At 37.1% G+C, this 26,193-nt stretch overlaps 2 protein-coding genes across 3 annotated transcripts in view; one reads left to right on the forward strand and one right to left on the reverse strand.

Annotated features, from left to right (window-relative positions):
• Positions 1-1,469, reverse strand: part of SHOX2 (short stature homeobox 2) — an 11,691-nt gene extending 10,222 nt beyond the window's left edge. For both annotated transcript variants that reach the window (XM_053709019.1, XM_053709018.1), the window contains exon 1: positions 1,114-1,469. In XM_053709019.1, the coding sequence (XP_053564994.1) occupies positions 1,114-1,396 (283 nt within the window). In that variant the 5' untranslated portion in view covers positions 1,397-1,469. The remainder of the gene's footprint in view (positions 1-1,113) is intronic.
• A 3,719-nt stretch (positions 1,470-5,188) lies between these two features.
• Positions 5,189-26,193, forward strand: part of RSRC1 (arginine and serine rich coiled-coil 1) — a 1,121,477-nt gene continuing 1,100,472 nt past the window's right edge. Inside the window, exon 1 of the mRNA XM_053710087.1 lies at positions 5,189-5,254. The gene's annotated coding sequence lies outside the window, so the exon portion shown is untranslated. The remainder of the gene's footprint in view (positions 5,255-26,193) is intronic.

The raw sequence follows: 26,193 nt of genomic DNA on the forward strand, positions 1-26,193 counted from the left end.
AAGGTCTGAAATAAACAGATCTAGAGATTACATCCGTGTATTCTACCTCTAGCAGATATTCAAAAGAGATGAACAAATAACATGTATTTCTCAATGATTATACAGAATGTCTAAACAAACACTATATACAAAACAGTATATGTATTTAACCACCATTATATATATATATTTATTTATACATGCATGTATATATATATGTACAAATTTATATCATACTGTTTTGCATATAGTATGTGTTTATATATTATACATACACATACATATATATACACATGTATATATATATATATCAATTACTAGTAGGTCATGTTTAGAGCTATTCTATAACTATTGAAAACAAAATTCTGTAATACATTTACAGACCTACCTGTGTTTTTTTATATATGCAGCGAATACAATAAATGGTACAGTATATTTGCTGAATGGTGAAGTATAATTTGTATTTAATTTGTATTTAATTTGCTGAATATTTTCAGCTTTAAACACCTGCTCTTGTAGCTAATTGTATTTTTTTAAAACAAATCATTAATCTAGATGAATATATTGTTAAGCAATATGATTAATATTTTTAAATATTTACTTGCTGTCAGTGTGGTAAAACTAATGCTGCTTTGCTTTATTTTTTTTACATTTTAGAGAATGAATCGTTTGGGCCTTTTAGGAGTACAAAGTGCATATTTATTTATATATATATTAGTATCTCTCTATCTATCTATCTATCTATCTATCTATCTATCTATCTATCTATCTATCTATCTATCTATCTATCGGTAAGATGCTACATGCATGGAAATAAAATCATATGTTGACAGATAGTTGGAGACTTTAGTTTTACAGTTATGGGACATTATTGTGATCACTTTAGTTATGAGTCCTTGTGAGCAGATCCATACTAAATCCTGTAGTAACCAGTGGGACCCATCTGATCACAGGATTTATACCTGTGTGTGTATAGGCGATGCTAGGATTTCAGATAAGTTCCCTGGGAGGCTTCTATAAGGGGTTACCCCTATGTATAAGGTTTTCTCCCAGTGACAGCTGAGTTCTGACAGTGGATATAGACGAGTACATGGGATAGATTTGGGATGGGTTTATAAAATAAATGATATTTACCCTCAGTGAGTTTTGGGCTCCCAGAGTCCCTGATCCTGTCTGCGGTGAGATCGAGCTCCAGTACCGGTGATCTGGCACCTCCTCCTCCACCACCTCCACCGCCGCCACCCCCTCCTAGTCCCCGGACCCCCGGTATCCCGTCCTCCCGGGCCCCTTCTCCACAGCCAGGCTCCTTCCCACGGGCCGACCCGCTCTCCAGCACCTCCCGGTAAGTGATCATCTCTTTCTTCTCCTTTATCTTCTGATCAAACGACTTAGATACAAAAGCTGTAAGTTCTTCCATCACTGCTTGTGCTGCTCTTAACAAACTGGCAGAGCTTCCTTCCAGGGTCCCTCAAACCTCTGAATAATGAGACATCAAGAGGGCAGTGGGAGGCAGAAAACCCTACTCAATCTCCCTTGTTAAAGATCTTTGTCAATTCTTCCTGCTAAGAGTTTCAGATCAGATAGGGATGTGCTATTGAAGTCGCAGTATTTATAGTTTGCAAAGCCTGCCCCTTGTTCTGAACAAATTACCTCCCCTTGAAAGTAGGAAAGAAGCCCCTCATCCCTTGTAGCATCCTAGCTGTAGCTGCACAAGATCACTAAAGCCCTACAGGTTCCCAGATCATTTGTGGTCAGGTTGCTATTGGCCATTAATCCCCAGGATTGACAAGAATCCCTAATTAATTTAGTTAAAGCCTCAGTCTGTGCTGCTGTCCTGAGTGAGAGAGACACAGGGGAGATGGGCAGGATCTGCACGGGGAGTGGCCACAGTGCAACTGGCATATCTGCTGGGGGCAGAGGCTTTCCCTTGTGTCCTGTGCCATGTAACATGGTACTTACAGCTGGACATCTCACAGGGAAAACAATCACTTGCTTTAGTTATCAGATGATTCATATTTTACAACCTAGTGCAAAGTTCTGAGCAGAATAGACCAGCACTGCTAAAGTTTAAAATTAGATCTCATTTGTAATTTTGTTGGTTGGTGTCAAACTAAATAAAACTAATTTTTATAATAAACTTACATGAATAATGTATTTCAGTTATTTGTATTACATAATCACGATATCTGATTTAGTCCAATATATTTAACACTGCTAAAATAAAAACTTAATTTATTTACATAGTATTGTTGGTTATTTGCAATATTTTCAGTACACGTTGTAATTATTTGTCTATATGACAAAATTCATCTAATCTAAAATGTTGGATCTATATTTTAGAGTTTTCTTATTTTGGGATTTAAAGAAGGAACTTGACTTTAAGTCACTCAAAAATACATTCATTTCTGTATCTCAAATGTAATGACATTAAGAAATAAAATGCCCCCAAAAAATAATTTTAGATCATTTTGAGTGAAAGGAATAATTAGATTAATTTGATGTTATGGGATCTGTCAAAAGTAACATAAGGCATTAATGAATATTATCCTTTTACGCCAAAACAAATTGCAACATCCATTGTTCCACTAATTCTGATTCCGTTCCAGACCTAACATGTATTTTAGAAATTCATACTGAAAAGATAATAGAAATTTGCCATTTTACACCTTCGAATCCATTCCCATTAATTATTAATTTTTGTTTAACTCTGGGCTTATATATTGATTTTTTTTTTGCCTTTGACCTTTTTCATACATATCAAACCACGAAATTGTGTTTATTTTAAACAATACAACTTTGAATTACTTACCTATTAAAATGTAAACTTGATGACCAGTTTGCAACATACTGAAAAGAAAAAAAATACATATTTAACGTGTTCTTTAAATAAAATTTTCGTGGAATTATCTATTCCAATTATTTTATAACATTATATTATTCCTATTATGTTTCTTTTCTTTTCCAGTATGTATATTGGAAAAACAAACAAACACAAACAAACCACATTGCTAGTTTGATTTAGAAAATTAATTTTTCATATAAAACTATTTATATCACAATATGTATATTTCTGACTGATTTTGTTACATATATATATATATATATATATATATATATATATATATATATATATATATATATATATATATATATTTAAATATATATATAAGCGCACACATACACACCCACATATAAATGCTTGTGTATATATATATATATATATATATATATATATATATATATATATATATATATATATATATATATATATATATATACATAAAAATAAAAGTGTATGAACAATTTATTCAAATTTAAATGAAAAATGTGTAAAATCATGGCCTTGTGTAAAATGCAAGATTTATAAACAATACAATAATTTAATTAGATTTCCAAACTGAATTGGGCATTCTTAATATTATTATTATTGTTGTTGTTGTTTTCCTATATTTCCTTGCTGTAGGTGAAGAATTTGTTCTGGCACAGAACCTGCAGAGAAGAAATCAGAGGCTAAGGAACTTGGCCCGAGCTTGGCCGAACTGAATCTACTTTATCAGGGAATGTGTCAGAACTGTCCTGTCTGGGAGGGTGGGCAGATGGACAGTGGGGGAGGGTTGCAGACCTGTTATGTCTCAGAACCCCTTTTATATAACACATTAATACACCACTACATTTATATACACCACTAGGCATAAATACACACGCACTGATACAAATAATATTATTAATAATATAACATCTGCATAATAATAGCTTTATAATAAATTACTGTATAAACATGGCATTCACATCATTATTTTAGTTTTTGTTTGTTTTGAAGTGAAAAGGTTATTTTTTTTATAAACGATACAAATAATACAACATAGACACAATAACATACGTTTTTAATTTAATTAATATATTTGATAATTTATTCATTTATTTTCTGCAAATTATACTCTAAATTATTTGATAATCAATTATTTATCTCACCGTATAAGTTTCTCTTATACACATCAATAATGTATTTTTTTGTTTTATATCCTATTATTCATTATTCTCTAAGTTTGTAAAACTGATAGTCATTACAAAATGTTATATTTATCAAATATAATGTAACATTTTGTATAATAAAAACTGCATCTATTAAGTTAAATTTGTAAAAGGAATAGGAAAATAATTAGACATAAACCATACATAGTTATATATAAAATGTAGATTTTATATTGTAATATATAATTAGTATTGAACAGTCGAAAAGTAATTCACAGTTTAACCTCAAATATGAATAAGTTCAACATGTTGAATGAAATTAATGATCATCATATATTATTATTATTAATAATAATGATAATAATAATGATAATAATAATGATAATAATAATTACTTCTTGTGTATATACATGTTGCATATGTCATTTACACAGCATCAGCAGGGGGTAATCACTACAGATTACAATACATACAGATGATAACATTGACTGGTCCTTGATGCAAATACTATTTGTAGTAACATGCCCTGTCACATGCAGCAGAACCACAGAGCTTGATATTGGTTAATATGTGAATAGTTAACATTTAACCAGTAGATACTTCCTATAGTTTGGTATTGATTATATTGTATTTTGAGGCAGCTCGTTGATATATTGATATATCATTTTGTGAATTGACAAGGTGCAGATTTTAATGTCATTTTATTTTTAATCCATTTAAAGTGATGTTTTGTTTTAGCAATGGCTGGTATTTGTAGTGAAGCCAGAGCCTGTTAGCTGTATTGATTGACATAGTTGTCACTTGATGTCGTGCTTGTTTGTATGTCTAGTGATATACAGGGATAGGAATTGGCTATAATTCTTGGCATTTGTTGTTATGATTAATAATTTGTTTTTGCAATTAAGTATAAACTTAATTATATTGACGTGCTGTTTGTAGATATGCACGGCGATTTTTTTTCTTTATCAGTGATTCTCAATAAGAGACACGAGATTGCTAATTTTTAATTACGCACAGTTTATGTCCGATTTTGGTTGGAATTGATGGTCTTTAGGGCTTGCAAAGCTGCGCATAATTTGTAATTTGAACTAATTAGCAGTACTGCCATTTGCAATGATGCACAGTTTTTTGTAGTAGTAGTGATGCGCAGCGACTACAGATTTCATCGTCTTTCTCCGTAAATGGTACTATGCGATACTGAATTGATTTTTCTGTGCTCTTTTACCTTGGCCTACTGCTATAGGCGCTCGCTTGCTTTAGTCTGGCGCTCTATGCCGCAGCATTGTAGGGCCGCAGCTTCCGGGTAAGTGAGAGCACGCGTGTAGTTGTTGTTATTGTACCTATGTGTGTAAGTGGGTCTTCGGTCTCATGTATGGAATCTATGGGGGCCGCTTTGGATAATGTTTGAAGGAGACTGTTGTAAGCAGGGCCAATTAAACATAGGATATGGGGTGCTATGCTGGGATCCATTTGGTTGGCAGAAAGGGCCTATTCCTAGTATTGCTGTTGTGGGAACAATTCATGCGGTAGGGGATGAATTCTGTGTTTATGCTATCACCGGCTGCAAGGCATCCATTCTGTGCGTGTTTGACTATGTAGATACTGTTACACCGGTATACTTGTATTGGTTTCGGTAGGATATGGCATGTGGATTTTGCTCTGCTGTTTCTAGGGGTGGTATTGTACTTTTTTGCACGGTATCCTGTGCATTTGTCAACTGAAGCTGCAAGAGATCCTGAGCATTTGCTACACGGAGCTGCGTGAAATACTGTGATCTTGCCATTATGAAAAAAAGGATCCTGTTTCCATGATGTCACTAGGGACTGATTGTAGTTGAAACCCATGCTGTTATCATTATAAGCTTCATATGTTACGATTGGTTGCAGGGATTCCTGAACTTCACTCCTGGTAGACAAGGGATGTTCTGCCAGTGTCACCAGTGAAACCTTTGTTGGTGTGATGCTGCAGGAGATGCTGTGATCCTGCCACTATAAATGGCAAGGGATCCTGTTTCCATGTCACTAGGGATTACAGTGGGAACCTGTGCTGGTATAATTATGTCATGTTACAGGGATTCCTGTACTTTATCAGTGAGCATGATAGGGCATGTGTTTGTGTCTCTGTGGGTAAGAGAGGCATCAGAGACACAAACACATCCGCCTGAAACCAGGGCACATTATTCAGAAAGACTGGACTGTGGGTCTCCAGCATAGTTGCATGCTGGTACTTTGTTACATACAGCCCTGCTTAGCTTAACGTTTGTGTCCTTCAAAGTTTACATTTAGTAATACAGGCTGAGTGAGCAGCATAGGTTTTTTTAATTTTGTAGTACTATTTGGTTTATTTTTCTAAGAATTTAACCCCCCCCCCCCCCCTGGTGACATTGCCGGTAATACACCTTTAGGGGGATCATATGGGTATGACTAGGAAGTACAGACAGGCAGGATTTTTGGCCTGGATCTTGCTTTACTTCATGCAGGATAGCATTTTGGCTATAATCTTCCTGCATTATGGTATAGAGTAGCCTCGTAAACAGCTTTAGCAAGTACGTGTTTCTTTTTTACTTTCATTCAATGTTGTATTTATGCCTTATGAGTATTTGGCTCTGTTCCTTAGACACATAAAGCACATATTACACTGCAGATATTAAATTATGAAAGTGATAATTATGCTTGATGTTTGGCATTATTTAGAATCTGAGATTTAGATTAGTGATTTATTTGCCATGACAACGTAATGGTGCCTTTTCCACTAGGGGGTGGTGTTATGGTCTATTTAAACTGTGTGATTCACTTGTTTGACTGAGGAAGGGTAGAGTATCCACACACATAAAAGCTACTACTTTAAAAGGACCGGTATTTGTCACGCCCCATTGACCACGCTCCTGACCACACCCCCACTGGCACCGCACCAGGTGGTCCCAGTTTTACCTCTAAAAATTATGGTATATATATATATATATATATATATATATATATATATATATATATATATATATATATAATCACACATATATCACACAGAGAAAGTCCAGCACCCACAAGCTCTCAGCTAAGATTAAAAGCAAAAATGGAAGAGTTAGTTACCACATCTGGCCAAATGGGACAAGCCCAGGTACCACGTCAAGGTCTCTTCCAAAACCTGAGTCCCTAAACAGCCACGCAATGCAAGCTCTCAATCCAACAAACTGGGAACAAGTGAAGGGTGTACCCAGTCCGGTCTGAGAGTGCAGTCCCCTTCCGTGTTTTTTGTGTGTGTATATATGTATATCTATCCCCCCGTCTGGAAAAATCTGAGACCACTGCAACATTATTAGTTTCTCTTGTTTTACAATTTATAGGTGTTTTTGAGTAAAATGTCAATTATTTTGTTTTATTCTATAAACTTCTGTAATTTCTCCCAAATTCCAAATAAAAATATTTTCATTTAGAGCATTTATTTGCCGTAAATGACAACCAGTCAAAATAACAAAAAAGATGGTGGTTTCGGACCTTAAAGGATTACTTTCTGTTATAATTTTTAAGCTAAACAACTAACATATTAAAGTTAATCAACATTAATTAAAACCTACTGACCTATATTTTCTCCAAAACGAAGTTTCATAACGTTCTAAAAGTTATATCTTTTATTCGCCGATGATATCACGTTATCCTGCCCACTATTTTCAGCACTGAGTGTTCAAAATACTTAAACCAATAACTTTGTGTTTAAAGCGCCATTTTGAAACCTAGGTATTGTAAACGTATTGGTACAGAGCAAAGGATACCCACAGAGTGGGTTTGGAAAACAATTAAATTTGCAGACAAGATTTCTGATATATGGTAGAGATATGTTAATGAAATGCTATTGATAAAAAGCGTATTTGGGGTAGTTAGTAACAGGCATAGAAAATATTTACTTACAGTGGCCCTTTAAATAATGCAAAGAAAACAAGTTCATATTCATTTTTAAACAACACAATAGTAATGTTTTAACTTAGCAAGCGTTCAGAAATCAATATTTAGTGGGATAATCCTGATTTTCTATTACAGCTTTCATGTGTCTAGGCATGCTCACTAATCCTCCACCGAATTTCACAGTGTGTGCAAGACACTGTGGCTTGTAGGCCTCTCCAGGTCTTCGTCTAACCATTAGACGACCAGGTGTTGGGCAAAGCTAAAAATTGGACTTGTCGGAGAACATGACCTGGAATCGCCAGATTTATCTTTGTGAAGGACGCAATGCGTACAAGGTTATCCTGGAAGAAAACTTGCTTCCTTCTGGTCTGACAATGTTCCTAAACTCTGATAATTGTTTTTTTTTCCACCAGGATATTTGCTCCATGCCACAAAGCCAGGTCAATCAATGTGTGGATGAAGGACCTCCAGATTAAGATTCTGTCATGGCCAGCCCAATCTTCAGACCTGAACCAAATTGAAAACCTCTGGAATGTGATCAAGAGGAAGATGGATAGTCACAAGCCATCAAACAAAGTCTAGCTGCTTGAGTTTTTGCGCCAGGAGTGGCATAAAGTCAGCGCTACCGAATTTTGCAGCACTATACAAATAAATAATAATAATTATAAAGTCACCCAACAGCAATGTGTAATGGTGGAGAGCTTGCCTAGACGCATATATAAATCAGTTTTCTTCACCAAATATTGATTTCTGAACACTTGTTAAGTTAAAACATTAGTACTGTGTTGTTTAAAATGTATATGTACTGTGTTTTCTTAGCATTATTCAAGGTCTGAAAACACAGCATCTTTTTGGGTATTTTGACCAATTGTAATTTTCTGCAAATAAATGCTCTAAATTACCATATTTTTTATTTGAAATTTAGGAGAAATGTCAGTAGTTTTATAGAGTAAAACCAAAGATGTATGTATGTGCACCCTCCATTTTTTTTCACAGTTGTTTGATTGTGAGCCTGCATTGTGTGGCTGTTTAGGGACCCAGGGTTTTTTGGAAGAGACCTTGATGAGGTACCTGGGCTTTTCCCATTTGGCCAAATGCCGTAACTAACTCTTCCATTGCTGCTTTTTTTTCTTAGTTGAGAGATTGTGAGTGCTGGACTTTTTCTGTGTGTTATATTAATGTATTATTTTTTTGTAATTTTCCTTGTTTGGGCCTTGCACCCAGGCCTTTCTGGGGTTAACTGCCTGTGGCTCTGGTGACAGTGCAGCTTCCTGAGAGTGCTGGTTTGCACCCAGGGCTCTGCATGTTACAGGGTCATAGGATGTGTACCCGGTCCGGCCTGAGAGTGCTGACCCCACCCGTGTTTTGTGTGTGTGTGTGTGTGTGTGTATATGTATGTGTATGTGTGTGTATATATATATATATATATATATATATATATATATATATATATATATATATATATATATATATATATATATATATATATATAATTATTGTGAGAGTAATAAAAATATAAAGTAGATAGTGCTAATAAATGTTTTACATTATCTTCTGTCCTTCCCAGATAAATTCTGTCAAATAATAAAATGTGTTTGAGGGAGAGAGAACCTAAGTAGAGGCTGACAAATACAGAAACTTTACATTTTGATATTTTTACAGAGAAGGTGCTTGAGTAGCAGGAGTTAGGGGAACCAACGTTGACATTTAGAAATATTTTGCTTTCTTGTTAAATCTAGGACTGTAGTATTTGAAATACCTGGTGCTAATTCCACAGGAGGATGGGTTTGTTCCTGTACCTTTTGTAGAATGGATAAATGCTATGATGGTAAATACATGATGTACTATCTTGCATTTTCGGGCAGATATTTGAATGCTGATATCATTGCCCCAAATAAATATAATACTAATGAAATTGTAGAGCAGTGCTTGCAATGTTTTCCTCAATTATCTACTTTACCAGAAATTACTTTTAATTTATATCAACAAAGGTTATATATTTCTGCACATAGTGCAGAATTATATAACATTAGCTTAGCTGCAGCTTTCTATATCAAAGGACTGCAGAGCGGGTCTGGTTTTTTTTCCATCAGCGCATCGCGGCACGCTGTCTAATCACAGCCAGCCCGATCGCACTATTAAACTCAGTGTAGCTCGCTACCAGAGCGGGAGCGAGCTACATTGAGTTCAATGGCTCGATCGGGCCGTCTGAGTAGACATCGTGCCGTGATGCGATGGAAAAAAAAAAAACACCCGCAGAGTTCTGGAAATTCATTTTTGTAGGTAAATATCTCTGCAGTCCTTTGATTTAGAAAGCTGCAGCTAAGCTAATGTTATATAATTCTGTACTATGTGCAGAATTATATAACTTTATTTGGTAGGTTTACTGACCCTTTAATGTAATTAATAACGTCCACCCATCTCAAATATGATGGCTCGCTAGCCACCCGCAGTGCTTCTACAGGCCAGCTGATACTATATTTATCTATATATACAGTACTGTGCAAAAGTTATAGGCAGGTGTAAAAAAATAAAAATCTGTAAAGTAAGAATGCTTTCAAAATAGAAATGTTAAAGTGAATGTAAATTTTGATGCTAAAGTGCCTGGTTTTTAAAAATTCAATTAGAAACAGGCGCACTTTAATTCATAAAAATTTACATTTCACTCCTCTGGCTGTATGTTTGGGGTTTTTGCCATGCTTTAAAATAAATTTGGGGACAGTCAAATGTTTCCCTGATAAGTATCTGCCTGTACTTCTCAGCATTAAGGAGACTATTAATTCTGACCAAATCCCCAACTCTATTTGAGAAATACAGCACCAAACTTGCAAGGAACCTCCACCATTTTTCACTGTTGCCTGCAAACACTCATTCTTGTACCTCTTTGTAGCCCTTCATTAAACAACATGCCTTCTGCTACAGATAAATATTTTAATTTTGATTAATCATTCCATAGTATCTGCTGCCATTGTTCCGCACCCAAGTTCCTGTGTTTTTGTGCAGGAAAGTAAGCATAATGTGTTTTTTTTTTTTTTTTTATCTGCTGCACTAAATTTCTTTAGCCAACCACTGTGTCTACGGTCCTCAACAATGCACCTTTCTTTGTACTTGGTTTGACGAGCTTGGACAGCACATATGGAAAATCATGGGCGCGATCCGATATAGATCGTAGTTTGCGGCGCAAGCGAGGGAACCCGCGTCGCCCGCAGTTTCAGCTCGCAACTCGAGCTATCCCATATACTGCTCCGTCAGATGCTAAAGTGCCGTAAGTCAGATAAACCAGCGATGTCCAGAAATCTGCACAAGTACAAATTTCTGGCGTCGCCAGTGACTTACGGCACGTTAGAAACTGCCGGCGCCTACAAAACCTGACTAAAGTCTAAATCACCCGCACTGTCTAACACGCCTCCCTAACATAGCCCGACACGTCTAACCCTCTATCCGCTATCCCCCCTCACTATCCTAACAATAACAATGTATTAACCCCTAAACCGCCGTTACCTAATAGTTATTAACCCCTAAACCGCCGCCAGCTATATTAAATCTATAACCCCCTAAAGTGAGCCCCTAACACCGCCGCCATCTACCTTACCTACCCCCTAAAGTGAGCCCCTACCCCGCCGATATCTATTTTAAAATTATTAACCCCTAATCTAATCCCCCTACCCCGCCGCCATCTATATTAAATTATTTAACCCCTAAAATACTAAACTATCCCTACCACTAAACCTAAGTCTAACCCTACAAATAGCCCTGAAAAGGGCTTTTTGCGTGGCATTGCCCCAAAGAATTCAGCTCTTTTGCCAGCCCTTAAAAGGGCTTTTTGTGGGGCATTGCCCCAAAGAATTCAGCTCTTTTGCCAGCCCTTAAAAGGGCTTTTGGCGGGGCTTTGTCACAAATTAAACTGCTCTTTTGCCTACAATCTACATCCCCCTACACCGCGGCCACCTATAATAAATGTATTAACCCCTAATCTAATCCCCTACACCGCCGCCAGCTATAATAAATGTATTAACCCCTAATCTAATCCCCCTACACCGCCGCCAGCTATATTAACTATATTAACCCTAATTATATTAGGGTTAATATAGGGAGTGCAGAATTATTAGGCAAGTTGTATTTTTGAGGATTAATTTTATTATTGAACAACCATGTTCTTAATGAACCCAAAAAACTCATTAATATCAAAGCTGAATAGTTTTGGAAGTAGTTTTTAGTTTGTTTTTAGTTATAGCTATTTTAGGGGGATATCTGTGTGTGCAGGTGACTATTACTGTGCATAATTATTAGGCAACTTAACAAAAAACAAATATATACCCATTTAAATTATTTATTTTTTCCAGTGAAACCAATATAACATCTCAACATTCACAAATATACATTTCTGATATTCAAAAACAAAACAAAAAAAAAATCAGTGACCAATATAGCCACCTTTCTTTGCAAGGACACTCAAAAGCCTGCCATCCATGGATTCTGTTTGTGTTTTGATCTGTTCACCATCAACATTGCGTGCAGCAGCAACCACAGCCTCCCAGACACTGTTCAGAGAGGTGTACTGTTTTCCCTCCTTGTAAATCTCACATTTGATGATGGATCACAGGTTCTCAATGGGGTTCAGATCAGGTGAACAAGGAGGCCATGTCATTAGATTTTCTTCTTTTATACCCTTTCTTGCCAGCCACGCTGTGGAGTACTTGGACGCGTGTGATGGAGCATTGTCCTGCATGAAAATCATGTTTTTCTTGAAGGATGCAGACTTCTTCCTGTACCACTGCTTGAAGAAGGTGTCTTCCAGAAACTGGCAGTAGGACTGGGAGTTGAGCTTGACTCCATCCTCAACCCGAAAAGGCCCCACAAGCTCATCTTTGATGATACCAGCCCAAACCAGTACTCCACCTCCTCCTTGCTGGCGTCTGAGTCGGACTGGAGCTCTCTGCCCTTTACCAATCCAGCCACGGGCCCATCCATCTGGCCCATCAAGACTCACTCTCATTTCATCAGTCCATAAAACCTTAGAAAAATCAGTCTTGAGATATTTCTTGGCCCAGTCTTGACGTTTCAGCTTGTGTGTCTTGTTCAGTGGTGGTCGTCTTTCAGCCTTTCTTACCTTGGCCATGTCTCTGAGTATTGCACACCTTGTGCTTTTGGGCACTCCAGTGATGTTGCAGCTCTGAAATATGGCCAAACTGGTGGCAAGTGGCATCTTGGCAGCTGCACGCTTGACTTTTCTCAGTTCATGGGCAGTTATTTTGCGCCTTGGGTTTTCCACACGCTTTTTGCGACCCTGTTGATTATTTTGAATGAAACGCTTGATTGTTCGATGATCACGCTTCAGAAGCTTTGCAATTTTAAGAGTGCTGCATCCCTCTGCAAGATATCTCACTATTTTTGACTTTTCTGAGCCTGTCAAGTCCTTCTTTTGACCCTTTTTGCCAAAGGAAAGGAAGTTGCCTAATAATTATGCACACCTGATATAGGGTGTTGATGTCATTAGACCACACCCCTTCTCATTACAGAGATGCACATCACCTAATATGCTTAATTAGTAGTAGGCTTTCGAGCCTATACAGCTTGGAGTAAGACAACATGCCTAAAGAGGATGATGTGGTCAAAATACTCATTTGCCTAATAATTCTGCACTCCCTGTATAGTTAATATAGTTATTATATTATATATATTAACTATATTAACCCTAATTATATTAGGGTTAATATAGTTAATATCGTTATTATATTATATATATATATATATAAGTATAATAACCCTATCTAACTCTAACATCCCTAACTAAACTCTTATTAAAATAAATCTAATATTAATAATATTATTAATTAAAATATTCCTAATTAAATCTAAATACTTACCTATAAAATAAACCCTAAGATAGCTACAATATAATGAATAATTACATTGTAGCTATGTTAGGGTTTATATTTATTTTACAGGTAAATTGTTAATTATTTTAACTAGGTATAATAGCTATTAAATAGTTATTACCTATTTAATAGCTACCTAGTTAAAATAATTACCCAATTACCTGTAAAATAAATCCTAACCTAAGTTACAAATACACCTACACTATCAATAAATTAAATAAACTACAAATATCTATCTAAAAATACAATTAAATAAACTAAACTAAATTACAAAAAAAACCAAACACTAAGTTACAAAAAATAAAAAAAAGATTACAAGATTTTTAAGCTAATTACACCTATTCTAAGCCCCCTAATAAAATAATAAACCGCCAAAATAAAAAAAATTCCCTACCCTATTCTAAATTAAAAAAAGTTCAAAGCTCTTTTACCTTACCAGCCCTTAAAAGGGCCTTTTGTGGGGGCATGCCCCAAAGAAAACTGCTCTTTCTTTCATGTAATTAGCAAGAGTCCATGAGCTAGTGACGTATGGGATATACATTCCTACCAGGAGGGGCAAAGTTTCCCAAACCTCAAAATGCCTATAAATACACCCCTCACCACACCCACAATTCAGTTTTACAAACTTTGCCTGGTGGTGAAGTTTGTGCTAGATTCTACGTTGATATGCGCTCCGCAGCAAGTTGGAGCCCGGTTTTCCTCTCAGCGTGCAGTGAATGTCAGAGGGATGTGAGGAGAGTATTGCCTATTTGAATGCAGTGATCTCCTTCTACGGGGTCTATTTCATAGGTTCTCTGTTATCGGTCGTAGAGATTCATCTCTTACCTCCCTTTTCAGATCGACGATATACTCTTATATATACCATTACCTCTGCTGATTCTCGTTTCAGTACTGGTTTGGCTTTCTACAAACATGTAGATGAGTGTCCTGGGGTAAGTAAATCTTATTTTCTGTGACACTCTAAGCTATGGTTGGGCACTTCGTTTATAAAGTTCTAAATATATGTATTCAAACATTTATTTGCCTTGACTCAGAATGTTCAACATTCCTTATTTTTCAGACAGTCAGTTTCATATTTGGGATAATGCACTTGAATTAATCAATTTTTTCTTACCTTCAAAAATTTGACTCTTTTTTTCCCTGTGGGCTGTTAGGCTCGCGGGGGCTGAAAATGCTTCATTTTATTGCGTCATTCTTGGCGCGGACTTTTTTGGCGCAAAAAATTCGTTTCCGTTTCCGGCGTCATACGTGTCACCGGAAGTTGCGTCATTTTTTGACGTTATTTTGCGCCAAAAATGTCGGCGTTCCGGATGTGGCGTCATTTTTGGCGCCAAAAGCATTTAGGCGCCAAATAATGTGGGCGTCTGATTTGGCGCTAAAAAATATGGGCGTCGCTTTTGTCTCCACATTATTTCAGTCTCATTTTTTCATTGCTTCTGGTTGCTAGAAGCTTGTTCTTTGGCATTTTTTTCCCATTCCTGAAACTGTCATTTAAGGAATTTGATCAATTTTGCTTTATATGTTGTTTTTTCTCTTACATATTGCAAGATGTCTCACGTTGCATCTGAGTCAGAAGATACTACAGGAAAATCGCTGTCTAGTGCTGGATCTACCAAAGCTAAGTGTATCTGCTGTAAACTTTTGGTAGCTATTCCTCCGGCTGTTGTTTGTATTAATTGTCATGACAAACTTGTTAATGCAGATAATATTTCCTTTAGTAAAGTACCATTGCCTGTTGCAGTTCCTTCAACATGTAAGGTGCAGAATGTTCCTGATAACATAAGGGATTTTGTTTCTGAATCCATAAAGAAGGCTATGTCTGTTATTTCTCCTTCTAGTAAACGTAAAAAATCTTTTAAAACTTCTCTCCCTACAGATGAATTTTTAAATGAACATCATCATTCTGATTCTGATGACTCTTCTGGTTCAGAGGATTCTGTCTGAGATTGATGCTGATAAATCTTCATATTTATTTAAAATGGAATTTATTCGTTCTTTACTTAAAGAAGTACTAATTGCTTTAGAAATAGAGGATTCTGGTCCTCTTGATACTAATTCTAAACGTTTAGATAAGGTATTTAAATCTCCTGTGGTTATTCCAGAAGTTTTTCCTGTTCCTAATGCTATTTCTACAGTAATTTCCAAAGAATGGGATAAATTGGGTAATTCATTTACTCCTTCTAAACGTTTTAAGCAATTATATCCTGTGCCGTCTGACAGATTAGAATTTTGGGACAAAATCCCTAAAGTTGATGGGGCTATTTCTACCCTTGCTAAACGTACTACTATTCCTACGTCAGATGGTACTTCGTTTAAGGATCCTTTAGATAGGAAAATTGAATCCTTTCTAAGAAAAGCTTATCTGTGTTCAGGTAATCTTCTTAGACCTGCGATATCATTGGCTGATGTTGCTGCAGCTTCAACTTTTTGGTTGGAAACTTTAGCGCAACAAGTAACAGATCATGATTCTCATGATATTATTATTCTTCTTCAGCATGCTAATAATTTTATCTGTGATGCAATTTTTGATATTATCAGAGTTGATGTCAGGTTTATGTCTCTAGCTATTTTAGCTAGAAGAGCTTTATGGCTTAAGACTTGGAATGCTGATATGGCTTCTAAATCAACTCTACTTTCCATTTCTTTCCAGGGTAACAAATTATTTGGTTCTCAGTTGGATTCTATTATCTCAACTGTTACTGGTGGGAAAGGAACTTTTTTTACCACAGGATAAAAAATCTAAGGGTAAAAACAGGGCTAATAATCGTTTTCGTTCCTTTCGCTTCAACAAAGAACAAAAGCCTAATCCTTCATCCTCAGGAGCAGTTTCAGTTTGGAAACCATCTCCGGTCTGGAATAAATCCAAGCCTGCTAGAAAGGCAAAGCCTGCTTCTAAGTCCACATGAAGGTGCGGCCCTCATTCCAGCTCAGCTGGTAGGGGGCAGGTTACGTTTTTTCAAAGAAATTTGGATCAATTCTGTTCACAATCTTTGGATTCAAAACATTGTTTCAGAAGGGTACAGAATTGGTTTCAAGATGAGACCTCCTGCAAAGAGATTTTTTCTTTCCCGTGTCCCAGTAAATCCAGTGAAAGCTCAAGCATTTCTGAATTGTGTTTCAGATCTAGAGTTGGCTAGAGTAATTATGCCAGTTCCAGTTCCGGAACAGGGGATGGGGTTTTATTCAAATCTCTTCATTGTACCAAAGAAGGAGAATTCCTTCAGACCAGTTCTGGATCTAAAAATATTGAATCGTTATGTAAGGATACCAACGTTCAAGATGGTAACTGTAAGGACTATCTTGCCTTTTGTTCAGCAAGGGCATTATATGTCCACAATAGATTTACAGGATGCATATCTGCATATTCCGATTCATCCAGATCATTATCAGTTCCTGAGATTCTCTTTTCTGGACAAGCATTACCAGTTTGTGGCTCTGCCGTTTGGCCTAGCTACAGCTCCAAGAATTTTTACAAAGGTTCTCGGTGCCCTTCTGTCTGTAATCAGAGAACAGGGTATTGTGGTATTTCCTTATTTGGACGATATCTTGGTACTTGCTCAGTCTTTACATTTAGCAGAATCTCATACGAATCGACTTGTGTTGTTTCTTCAAGATCATGGTTGGAGGATCAATTTACCAAAAAGTTCATTGATTCCTCAGACAAAGGTAACTTTTCTGGGTTTCCAGATAGATTCAGTGTCCATGACTCTGTCTTTAACAGACAAGAGACGTCTAAAATTGATTTCAGCTTGTCGAAACCTTCAGTCACAATCATTCCCTTCGGTAGCCTTATGCATGGAAATTCTAGGTCTTATGACTGCTGCATCGGACGCGATCCCCTTTGCTCGTTTTCACATGAGACCTCTTCAGCTCTGTATGCTGAATCAATGGTGCAAGGATTACACAAAGATATCTCAATTAATATCTTTAAAACCGATTGTTCGACACTCTCTAACATGGTGGACAGATCACCATCGTTTAATTCAGGGGGCTTCTTTTGTGCTTCCGACCTGGACTGTAATTTCAACAGATGCAAGTCTCACAGGTTGGGGAGCTGTGTGGGGATCTCTGACGGCACAAGGAGTTTGGGAATCTCAGGAGGTGAGATTACCGATCAATATTTTGGAACTCCGTGCAATTTTCAGAGCTCTTCAGTTTTGGCCTCTTCTGAAGAGAGAATCGTTCATTTGTTTTCAGATAGACAATGTCACAACTGTGGCATACATCAATCATCAAGGAGGGACTCACAGTCCTCTGGCTATGAAAGAAGTATCTCGAATTTTGGTTTGGGCGGAATCCAGCTCCTGTCTAATCTCTGCGGTTCATATCCCAGGTATAGACAATTGGGAAGCGGATTATCTCAGTCGCCAAACGTTGCATCCGGGCGAATGGTCTCTTCACCCAGAGGTATTTCTTCAGATTGTTCAAATGTGGGAACTTCCAGAAATAGATCTGATGGCGTCTCATCTAAACAAGAAACTTCCCAGGTATCTGTCCAGATCCCGGGATCCTCAGGCGGAGGCAGTGGATGCATTATCACTTCCTTGGAAGTATCATCTTGCTTATATCTTTCCGCCTCTAGTTCTTCTTCCAAGAGTAATCTCCAAGATTCTGAAGGAATGCTCGTTTGTTCTGCTGGTAGCTCCGGCATGGCCTCACAGGTTTTGGTATGCGGATCTTGTCCGGATGGCCTCTTGCCAACCGTGGACTCTTCCGTTAAGACCAGACCTTCTGTCACAAGGTCCTTTTTTTCCATCAGGATCTCAAATCCTTAAATTTAAAGGTATGGAGATTGAACGCTTGATTCTTGGTCAAAGAGGTTTCTCTGACTCTGTGATTAATACTATGTTACAGGCTCGTAAATCTGTATCTAGAGAGATATATTATAGAGTCTGGAAGACTTATATTTCTTGGTGTCTTTCTCATCATTTTTCTTGGCATTCTTTTAGAATACCGAGAATTTTACAGTTTCTTCAGGATGGTTTAGATAAGGGTTTGTCCGCAAGTTCCTTGAAAGGTCAAATCTCTGCTCTTTCTGTTCTTTTTCACAGAAAGATTGCTATTCTTCCTGATATTCATTGTTTTGTACAAGCTTTGGTTCGTATAAAACCTGTCATTAAGTCAATTTCTCCTCCTTGGAGTTTGAATTTGGTTCTGGGAGCTCTTCAAGCTCCTCCGTTTGAACCTATGGACATTAAATTACTTTCTTGGAAAGTTTTGTTCCTTTTGGCCATCTCTTCTGCCAGAAGAGTTTCTGAATTATCTGCTCTTTCTTGTGAGTCTCCTTTTCTGATTTTTCATCAGGATAAGGCGGTGTTGCGAACTTCTTTTGAATTTTTACCTAAAGTTGTGAATTCCAACAACATTAGTAGAGAAATTGTGGTTCCTTCATTATGTCCTAATCCTAAGAATTCTAAGGAGAAATCGTTGCATTCTTTGGATGTTGTTAGAGCTTTGAAATATTATGTTGAAGCTACTAAGTCTTTCCGAAAGACTTCTAGTCTATTTGTTATTTTTTCCGGTGCTAGAAAAGGCCAGAAAGCTTCTGCCATTTCTTTGGCATCTTGGTTGAAATCTTTAATTCATCTTGCCTATGTTGAGTCGGGTAAAACTCCTCCTCAGAGGATTACAGCTCATTCTACTAGGTCAGTTTCTACTTCCTGGGCGTTTAGGAATGAAGCTTCGGTTGATCAGATTTGCAAAGCAGCAACTTGGTCCTCTTTGCATACTTTTACTAAATTCTACCATTTTGTTGTATTTTATTCTTCTGAAGCAGTTTTTGGTAGAAAAGTACTTCAGGCAGCGGTTTCAGTTTGAATCTTCTGCTTATGTTTTTTCATTAAACTTTATTTTGGGTGTGGATTATTTTCAGCAGGAATTGGCTGTCTTTATTTTATCCCTCCCTCTCTAGTGACTCTTGTGTGGAAAGATCCACATCTTGGGTAATCATTATCCCATACGTCACTAGCTCATGGACTCTTGCTAATTACATGAAAGAAAACATAATTTATGTAAGAACTTACCTGATAAATTCATTTCTTTCATATTAGCAAGAGTCCATGAGGCCCACCCTTTTTTTGTGGTGGTTATGATTTTGTATAAAGCACAATTATTCCAATTCCTTATTTTATATGCTTTCGCACTTTATCACCCCACTTCTTGGCTATTCGTTAAACTGAATTGTGGGTGTGGTGAGGGGTGTATTTATAGGCATTTTGAGGTTTGGGAAACTTTGCCCCTTCTGGTAGGAATGTATATCCCATACGTCACTAGCTCATGGACTCTTGCTAATATGAAAGAAATGAATTTATCAGGTAAGTTCTTACATAAATTATGTTTTTGCCTGAAAAAAAACCCACAATACCACCCCCCAACATTACAACCCACCACCCACATACCCCTAATCTAACCCAACCCCCCCCTTAAATAAACCTAACACTACCCCCCCCTGAAGATCTCCCTACCTTGTATTCACCCCGCCGGGCAGAACTCATCCGATCCGGGTGAAGTCTTCTTCCATCCGGGCGATGTCTTGAAGCAAGCGGCAGAGAGTCTTCTTCCATCGGCGATGTCTTCAAGCAAATCAGCATCTTCAATCTTCTTTCTTCGCTCCTCCGCCGCAGAGCATCCATCCGGCACGACGACTTCCCGACAAATGAGGTTCCTTTAAATGACGTCATCCAAGATGGCGTCCGTCGAATTCCGATTGGCTGATAGGATTCTATCAGCCAATCGGAATTAAGGTAGAAAAATCTGATTGGCTGATTGAATCAGCCAATCAGATTCAAGTTCAATCTGATTGGCTGATTGGTATGTGGGTGGTGGGTTGTAATGTTGGGGGGTGGTATTGTGTTTTTTTTTCAGGCAAAAGAGCAGTTTTCTTTGGGGCATGCCCCCACAAAAAGGGCCTTTTAAGGGCTGGTAAGGTAAAAGAGCTTTGAACTTTTTTTAATTTAGAATAGGGTAGGGAATTTTTTTATTTTGGGGGGCTTTATTATTTTATTAGGGGGCTTAGAATAGGTGTAATTAGCTTAAAAATCTTGTAATCTTTTTTTTTTTTTTTTTTGTAATTTAGTTTAGTTTAATTGTATTTTTAGATAGATATTTGTAGTTTATTTAATTTATTGATAGTGTAGGTGTATTTGTAACTTAGGTTAGGATTTATTTTACAGGTAATTGGGTAATTATTTTAACTAGGTAGCTATTGAATAGTTAATAACTATTTAATAGCTATTATACCTAGTTAAAATATTTAACAATTTACCTGTAAAATAAATATAAACCTTAACATAGCTATAATGTAATTATTAATTACATTGTAGCTATCTTAGGGTTTATTTTATAGGTAAGTATTTAGATTTAAATAGGAATATTTTAGTTTATAATATGAATTAGATTTATTTAATAAGAATTTAGTTAGGGGTGTTAGGGTTAGATAGAGTTAATCAGTGGCGTCACTAGGGGGGGGGGCGGGCCGCACCCGGGTGACACCCTCCAGGGGGTGACACCAAAAATTTTTTTTTATTGAAATTCAAAGAAATACAATGTTGAGATGCATAGATTATTTTATTAGAGGCTGGCATTTGTGAACATTAGTGGGACTGGGGAAGTTGTAGACGCACAATTTTTTTGCCCCTTGAGCCAGTGCTGCAATTTCAACAAATAGTTTTCCCGGCTGCTTTTGCTTGTTTGTACTTTGCTCCTCCCCTGCCCAATTTCACTATGAATGTTGTGGGTGTGCCGTGGGGCTTGCAAAGATGCGCTGCTAGCCTAAACCTGCCTGCCTATCTGTGCTCACTGCTCAGTGACATGCGGCCCAGGGCTGTGCACTGACAGACTTGGAACAGAGTCAGAGAGCAGAATTTTCATAGTTTGCGCGCCTAAACCTTTTCTTCAGTGATTTATTTTAGAGTGCTCTGTTTATCTTTCATTTGATGTTCTGCTGAGCCAGGGAGCAGCTCTAGGCATGAGCTTCCTAATTAATGCAGTGCAGTTTACATATTTTGTATGTGTGTGTCTGAGTTTTTGTGTGTCTCAGTGTTTTTGTGTGTGTGTTTTTGTGTGTGTGTCTGAGTGTTTCCGAGTGTTTGTGTGTGCATCTGAGTATGTTTTTAAGTGTGTCTGAGTGTTTGTATGTGTGTTTGCCTGTGTTTTTGTGTGTGTCTGCTTTCTGGGGGGGGTGACACCATAACTTACCGCACCGGGTGACACCAACCCTAGTGACGCCACTGGAGTTAATATAGTTTATATAAATACTATAGTAACTATATTAACCCTAATATAATTAGGGTTAATATAGTTAATATATATAATGTAATAACTATATTAACTATAATATACTTAGGGTTAATATAGATAATATAGCTGGCGGCGGGGTAGGTAGATTAAATTAGGGGTTAATAATTTTAATATAGATGGCGGCGGTGTAAGGGGTTCACATCAGGGGATAGATCAGTTAGATGGCGACGGTTTAGGGTTTAAATACTTTATTAGGGATTGCGGCGGGGGATCGCGGTTGACAGGGAGATAGACATTGCGCATGCGTTAGGTGTTAGGTTTTATTTAGCAGATCGCGGTTGATAGGGAGATAGACATTGCGCATGCGTTAGGTGTTAGGTTTTATTTAGGGGATCGCGGTTGACAGGGAGATAGACATTGCGCATGCGTTAGGTGTTAGGTTTATTTTAGCAGCCAGTTTAGGGAGTTACGGGGCTCCAATAGTCAGCGTAAGGCTTCTTACGGCTGCTTTTTGTGGCGAGGTGAAAATGGAGTAAGATTTCTCCATTTTCGCCACGTAAGTCCTTACACTGTATATTGGATACCAAACTGCGCGGGTTTGGTATACCTGCCTATGGCCCAAAAAACTACGGGCGATGGCAGAAATATACGCGCGTAACTTCTAGGTTACGCCGTATATAGGATACCAAACCCGCGCAAATATTGGCGTCGCCAGCTTTTGCGGGCGACGATTTTTATCGGATCGACCCCCATGTTGGCAACAAATGGAAATGTCTAGATCTCTTTGACAAAAATAAAACCAAGGCTTTATTAGAAAAACATAATAGGGTCACAGAAAAGGTAAACAAACATGCAGTGAACAAGCGTACATAGAAACATAGAATTTGATGGTAGATAAGAACCAAAAAGGCCCATCAAGTCTACCCATATTACATGTTACTTTTTCCTTAGGATAGCCTTATGCATGTCCCAGGCATTTTTTAATTCCTTTACAGTCTTTGTGTTTACCACCTCAAATGGAAGTTTATTCTATGAATTCACCACCCTTTCTGTAAAAAAAAAAATATGCTTCCTCAAATTTCTCCTGTATCTGATACCCTCTAACTTTAGATTGTGACCCCTTGTTTTGGCATTTATTTTTTTTATGAAAAATGCTTTCAGCTTCTATTTTATTAAGTCCCTTCATATATTTGAAGGTTTCTATCATGCCACCTCTTTCCATTCTATCCTCTAAACTATATATATTTAGATCATAGAGTCTTTGTTTGTACGTTTTTATATTTTAGACTTACACGTTTCGACTGTATGCCATATTTATAGATCATACCCATCACCTGTTTACAACAATTTAATAAGCATGTTGTAATATGCTATTGGATAATAATTTATCAATGTTGCACACTCTAACTCCAAAATGACAATACAAAAGTGTATTTATCCCTTTCGCTGCTAAGCCTTTTTTTACCCCAATGCTGAGCCAATTGTGAACTTTTTTGCAACCTAGATTTAAACCCTATTTAAAGTCAAATTTCAGTGAGTGACCAACTCAAATGATATATTGTTTTTTTTTTTCAGCAGGCCCAGCAGATTTACAATATTACCATTATTACCTTTTAGAATTCATGGCATATGAGAATGCTGCATCAAAAACTGTAAACATAATTCCTTTCTCTCCCCCCCTCAAACACTCTCACTCAACCACAACCCTCATAACCTGAAACTTAGTTCATTCTCCCCTGTTACTGAGGAAGAAGTTTCGGCACTTATACTGAGCTCTCACCTCACTACCTGTCCCCTTGACCCTATCCCCTCACAGCTACTCCCCTCCCTCTCTGCTACCCTTACCCCTATACTTTTTTTCTTTTTTTATTGATTTTCAACATATTACATTAAATCAATTATTTTCAGCATACAGTACATAATCTAAACATAACCATTATTAAATCCACAATCATTAATGTTATTAATTCAACATAAAACTGCAATCTCTAATTAATAAAGCAAAAAAGAAAAAAAGATAAAGTTACAGAGTTAATGCTTTAAAAAGCCAAAAACACAATCCATCCCCATGCTTAGGAATCCTATTAGAGATTCCAGGGTTGATTGCCACTTACCAGCCAGTAGCCAACCCACACTCCATTTATAATTAGTTAACTTAGTTGGTTATGGTTTTAATTGTATGTTATGCCTGTGCTAATATATTAGTTCCTTCACTAACCTACCTCCTTTTCCCTTCACTTTCTTTTTTCTTCCTTCCTTCCCCCACCACGATTTAATCAGCAACTATCCACTTCTCACAGAGCAGACAACAACAGAGAAATAAAAAAATAAAAAAAAATAAAAAAAAAAAAACCACTACCATATCCCCAAGAGCACTAATTCTGAGTTCTGAAACGGGAGAATTATCTGGTCAATTTCTGAGGCCGGGAGTGATTTAATGAATGCTGCCCACTTGCTAAAAAATAATCTAATTTCAGCTTCCTTATCAATATTGGTATCTCGCTGTTCTAGAATGCACTGTTTCTTAAGGAAATTTTTGATCTCCAATATCGTTGGTAAGTCTCTTAGTTTCCACTTTTTAAATATTAGATATCTAGCTGCCAGAATAGCTGAGATAACTAGTTTGCCATTAAACTGCTGATCTTCCTGGTTCCTAAAAGAGAAAAATATAACCTGTGTCAGTGAGAGATCCAGAGGGGAGATCTTAAGTGATGTCTTCAACCAGAATTCTATTTTATGCCAGAGCTGTCTAATCAATGGGCAGTTCCACATCATATGGGTCAGATTTGCAGCCATCAGAGAGCATTTAGGACATTTATTAAAATTCAGGTTCCTAAGTTTATACCCTTTTTCAGGGGTATAATAATATTTGTGTAAAAGTTTGAGATGCGCCTCTCTCCAAGTAGCTGAGATCGTAGCTTGAGACACTTTCTGTATAGAAGATTGAATAAATTTGCTATCAATATTGTCTTGTGATAACATTAGATTCCAATTGTTAGATACTTTTTCAAGGACGTGTATCCCTTTGCTTGCTCCCAGAATTTGGTAGCAAGGGGTAATGGACATCAGACCTTTTTTCACTAGTGAAAGCCAGCCCTCTAGGTTACCTAGATCCCAGCACCACTTAGCTGTCCTCATTAGGTGAATAATATAATGTCTTGTCTGCAGATACGCAAAAAATTCTTTGTTAGAAAGATTAAACTCATTCTTGAGTTCTTCAAAAGATTTTATGCATTTTTTCTCTTGGTCCACAAAGTATACAATCTTATCTAATCCTAGTAATTGCCAATCTCTAAAAACCTGTGAGTCCAAGCCCGCCTGAAATTTTGGGTTGCCCCTTAGAGGCAGATATTGTGAAACCTGACAGTTTATTCCTAGCAATTTTCCTATCTTCCACCAGGCCTTCAATGGATTAGAAAACATTTTTAGTGCTCTCATGCTGATTGGCCAATCTTTTGGCTCACAATGAATCAATGCCCTTGGTAAATATGGGTCGCAGATTTTTTCCTCAAGTTCATTATTCACCACATAGTCCTTGAGGAAAATCCAGTCAGCTACTGTTCGCGCTAAAAAGGCAAGATTATACAGCTTTATGTCTGGCAGAGCAAAGCCTCCATAGATTTTTGAAGAAGATAATTTACTTAATGAGATCCTAGGTTTTTTGCTCTGCCAGATAAATTTTCGAAGCATACTGTTTATTATCCGAACATCCCTCTCTAAAAGCATTATTGCTGTGTTCTGTAAGACATAAAGCAATTTAGGAAACAAAACCATCTTAAACAGCGCTATTCTTCCAGAAATAGAAAGTGGTAGATTTTCCCATCTTTTAAGCGTTTCTTTAAAATTTGATATGACTGGGGGAATGTTAAGACTGTACAAGTCGTTTGGATTGCTTGGGATATTAATGCCAAGATATTTAAATGAGTTTTCAGCCAGGCGAAAGGGAATATTACCAAGAGAGTTGTTATTTCTCCTAAGCCATTGTAGTTCTGATTTCATAGTATTTATCTTATAGCCCGAAAATGTACTGAATTGATTAATAATTTGTAATAACTTGGGTATATTGGATTTAGTATCCGATAGGTAAATAAGTATATCGTCCGCGTATAGAGCTAGTTTTAATTCATAATGACCTATTTTGATACCTTCTAGTTGTTGCCTAATCATGATTGCTAATGGTTCAATGCAGAGGTTAAAGAGGAGGGGGGAGAGGGGGCAGCCCTGGCGAG

This window comes from Bombina bombina, chromosome 4 (genome assembly GCF_027579735.1).
Source record: "Bombina bombina isolate aBomBom1 chromosome 4, aBomBom1.pri, whole genome shotgun sequence".
Taxonomy (NCBI): Eukaryota; Metazoa; Chordata; class Amphibia; order Anura; family Bombinatoridae; genus Bombina; species Bombina bombina.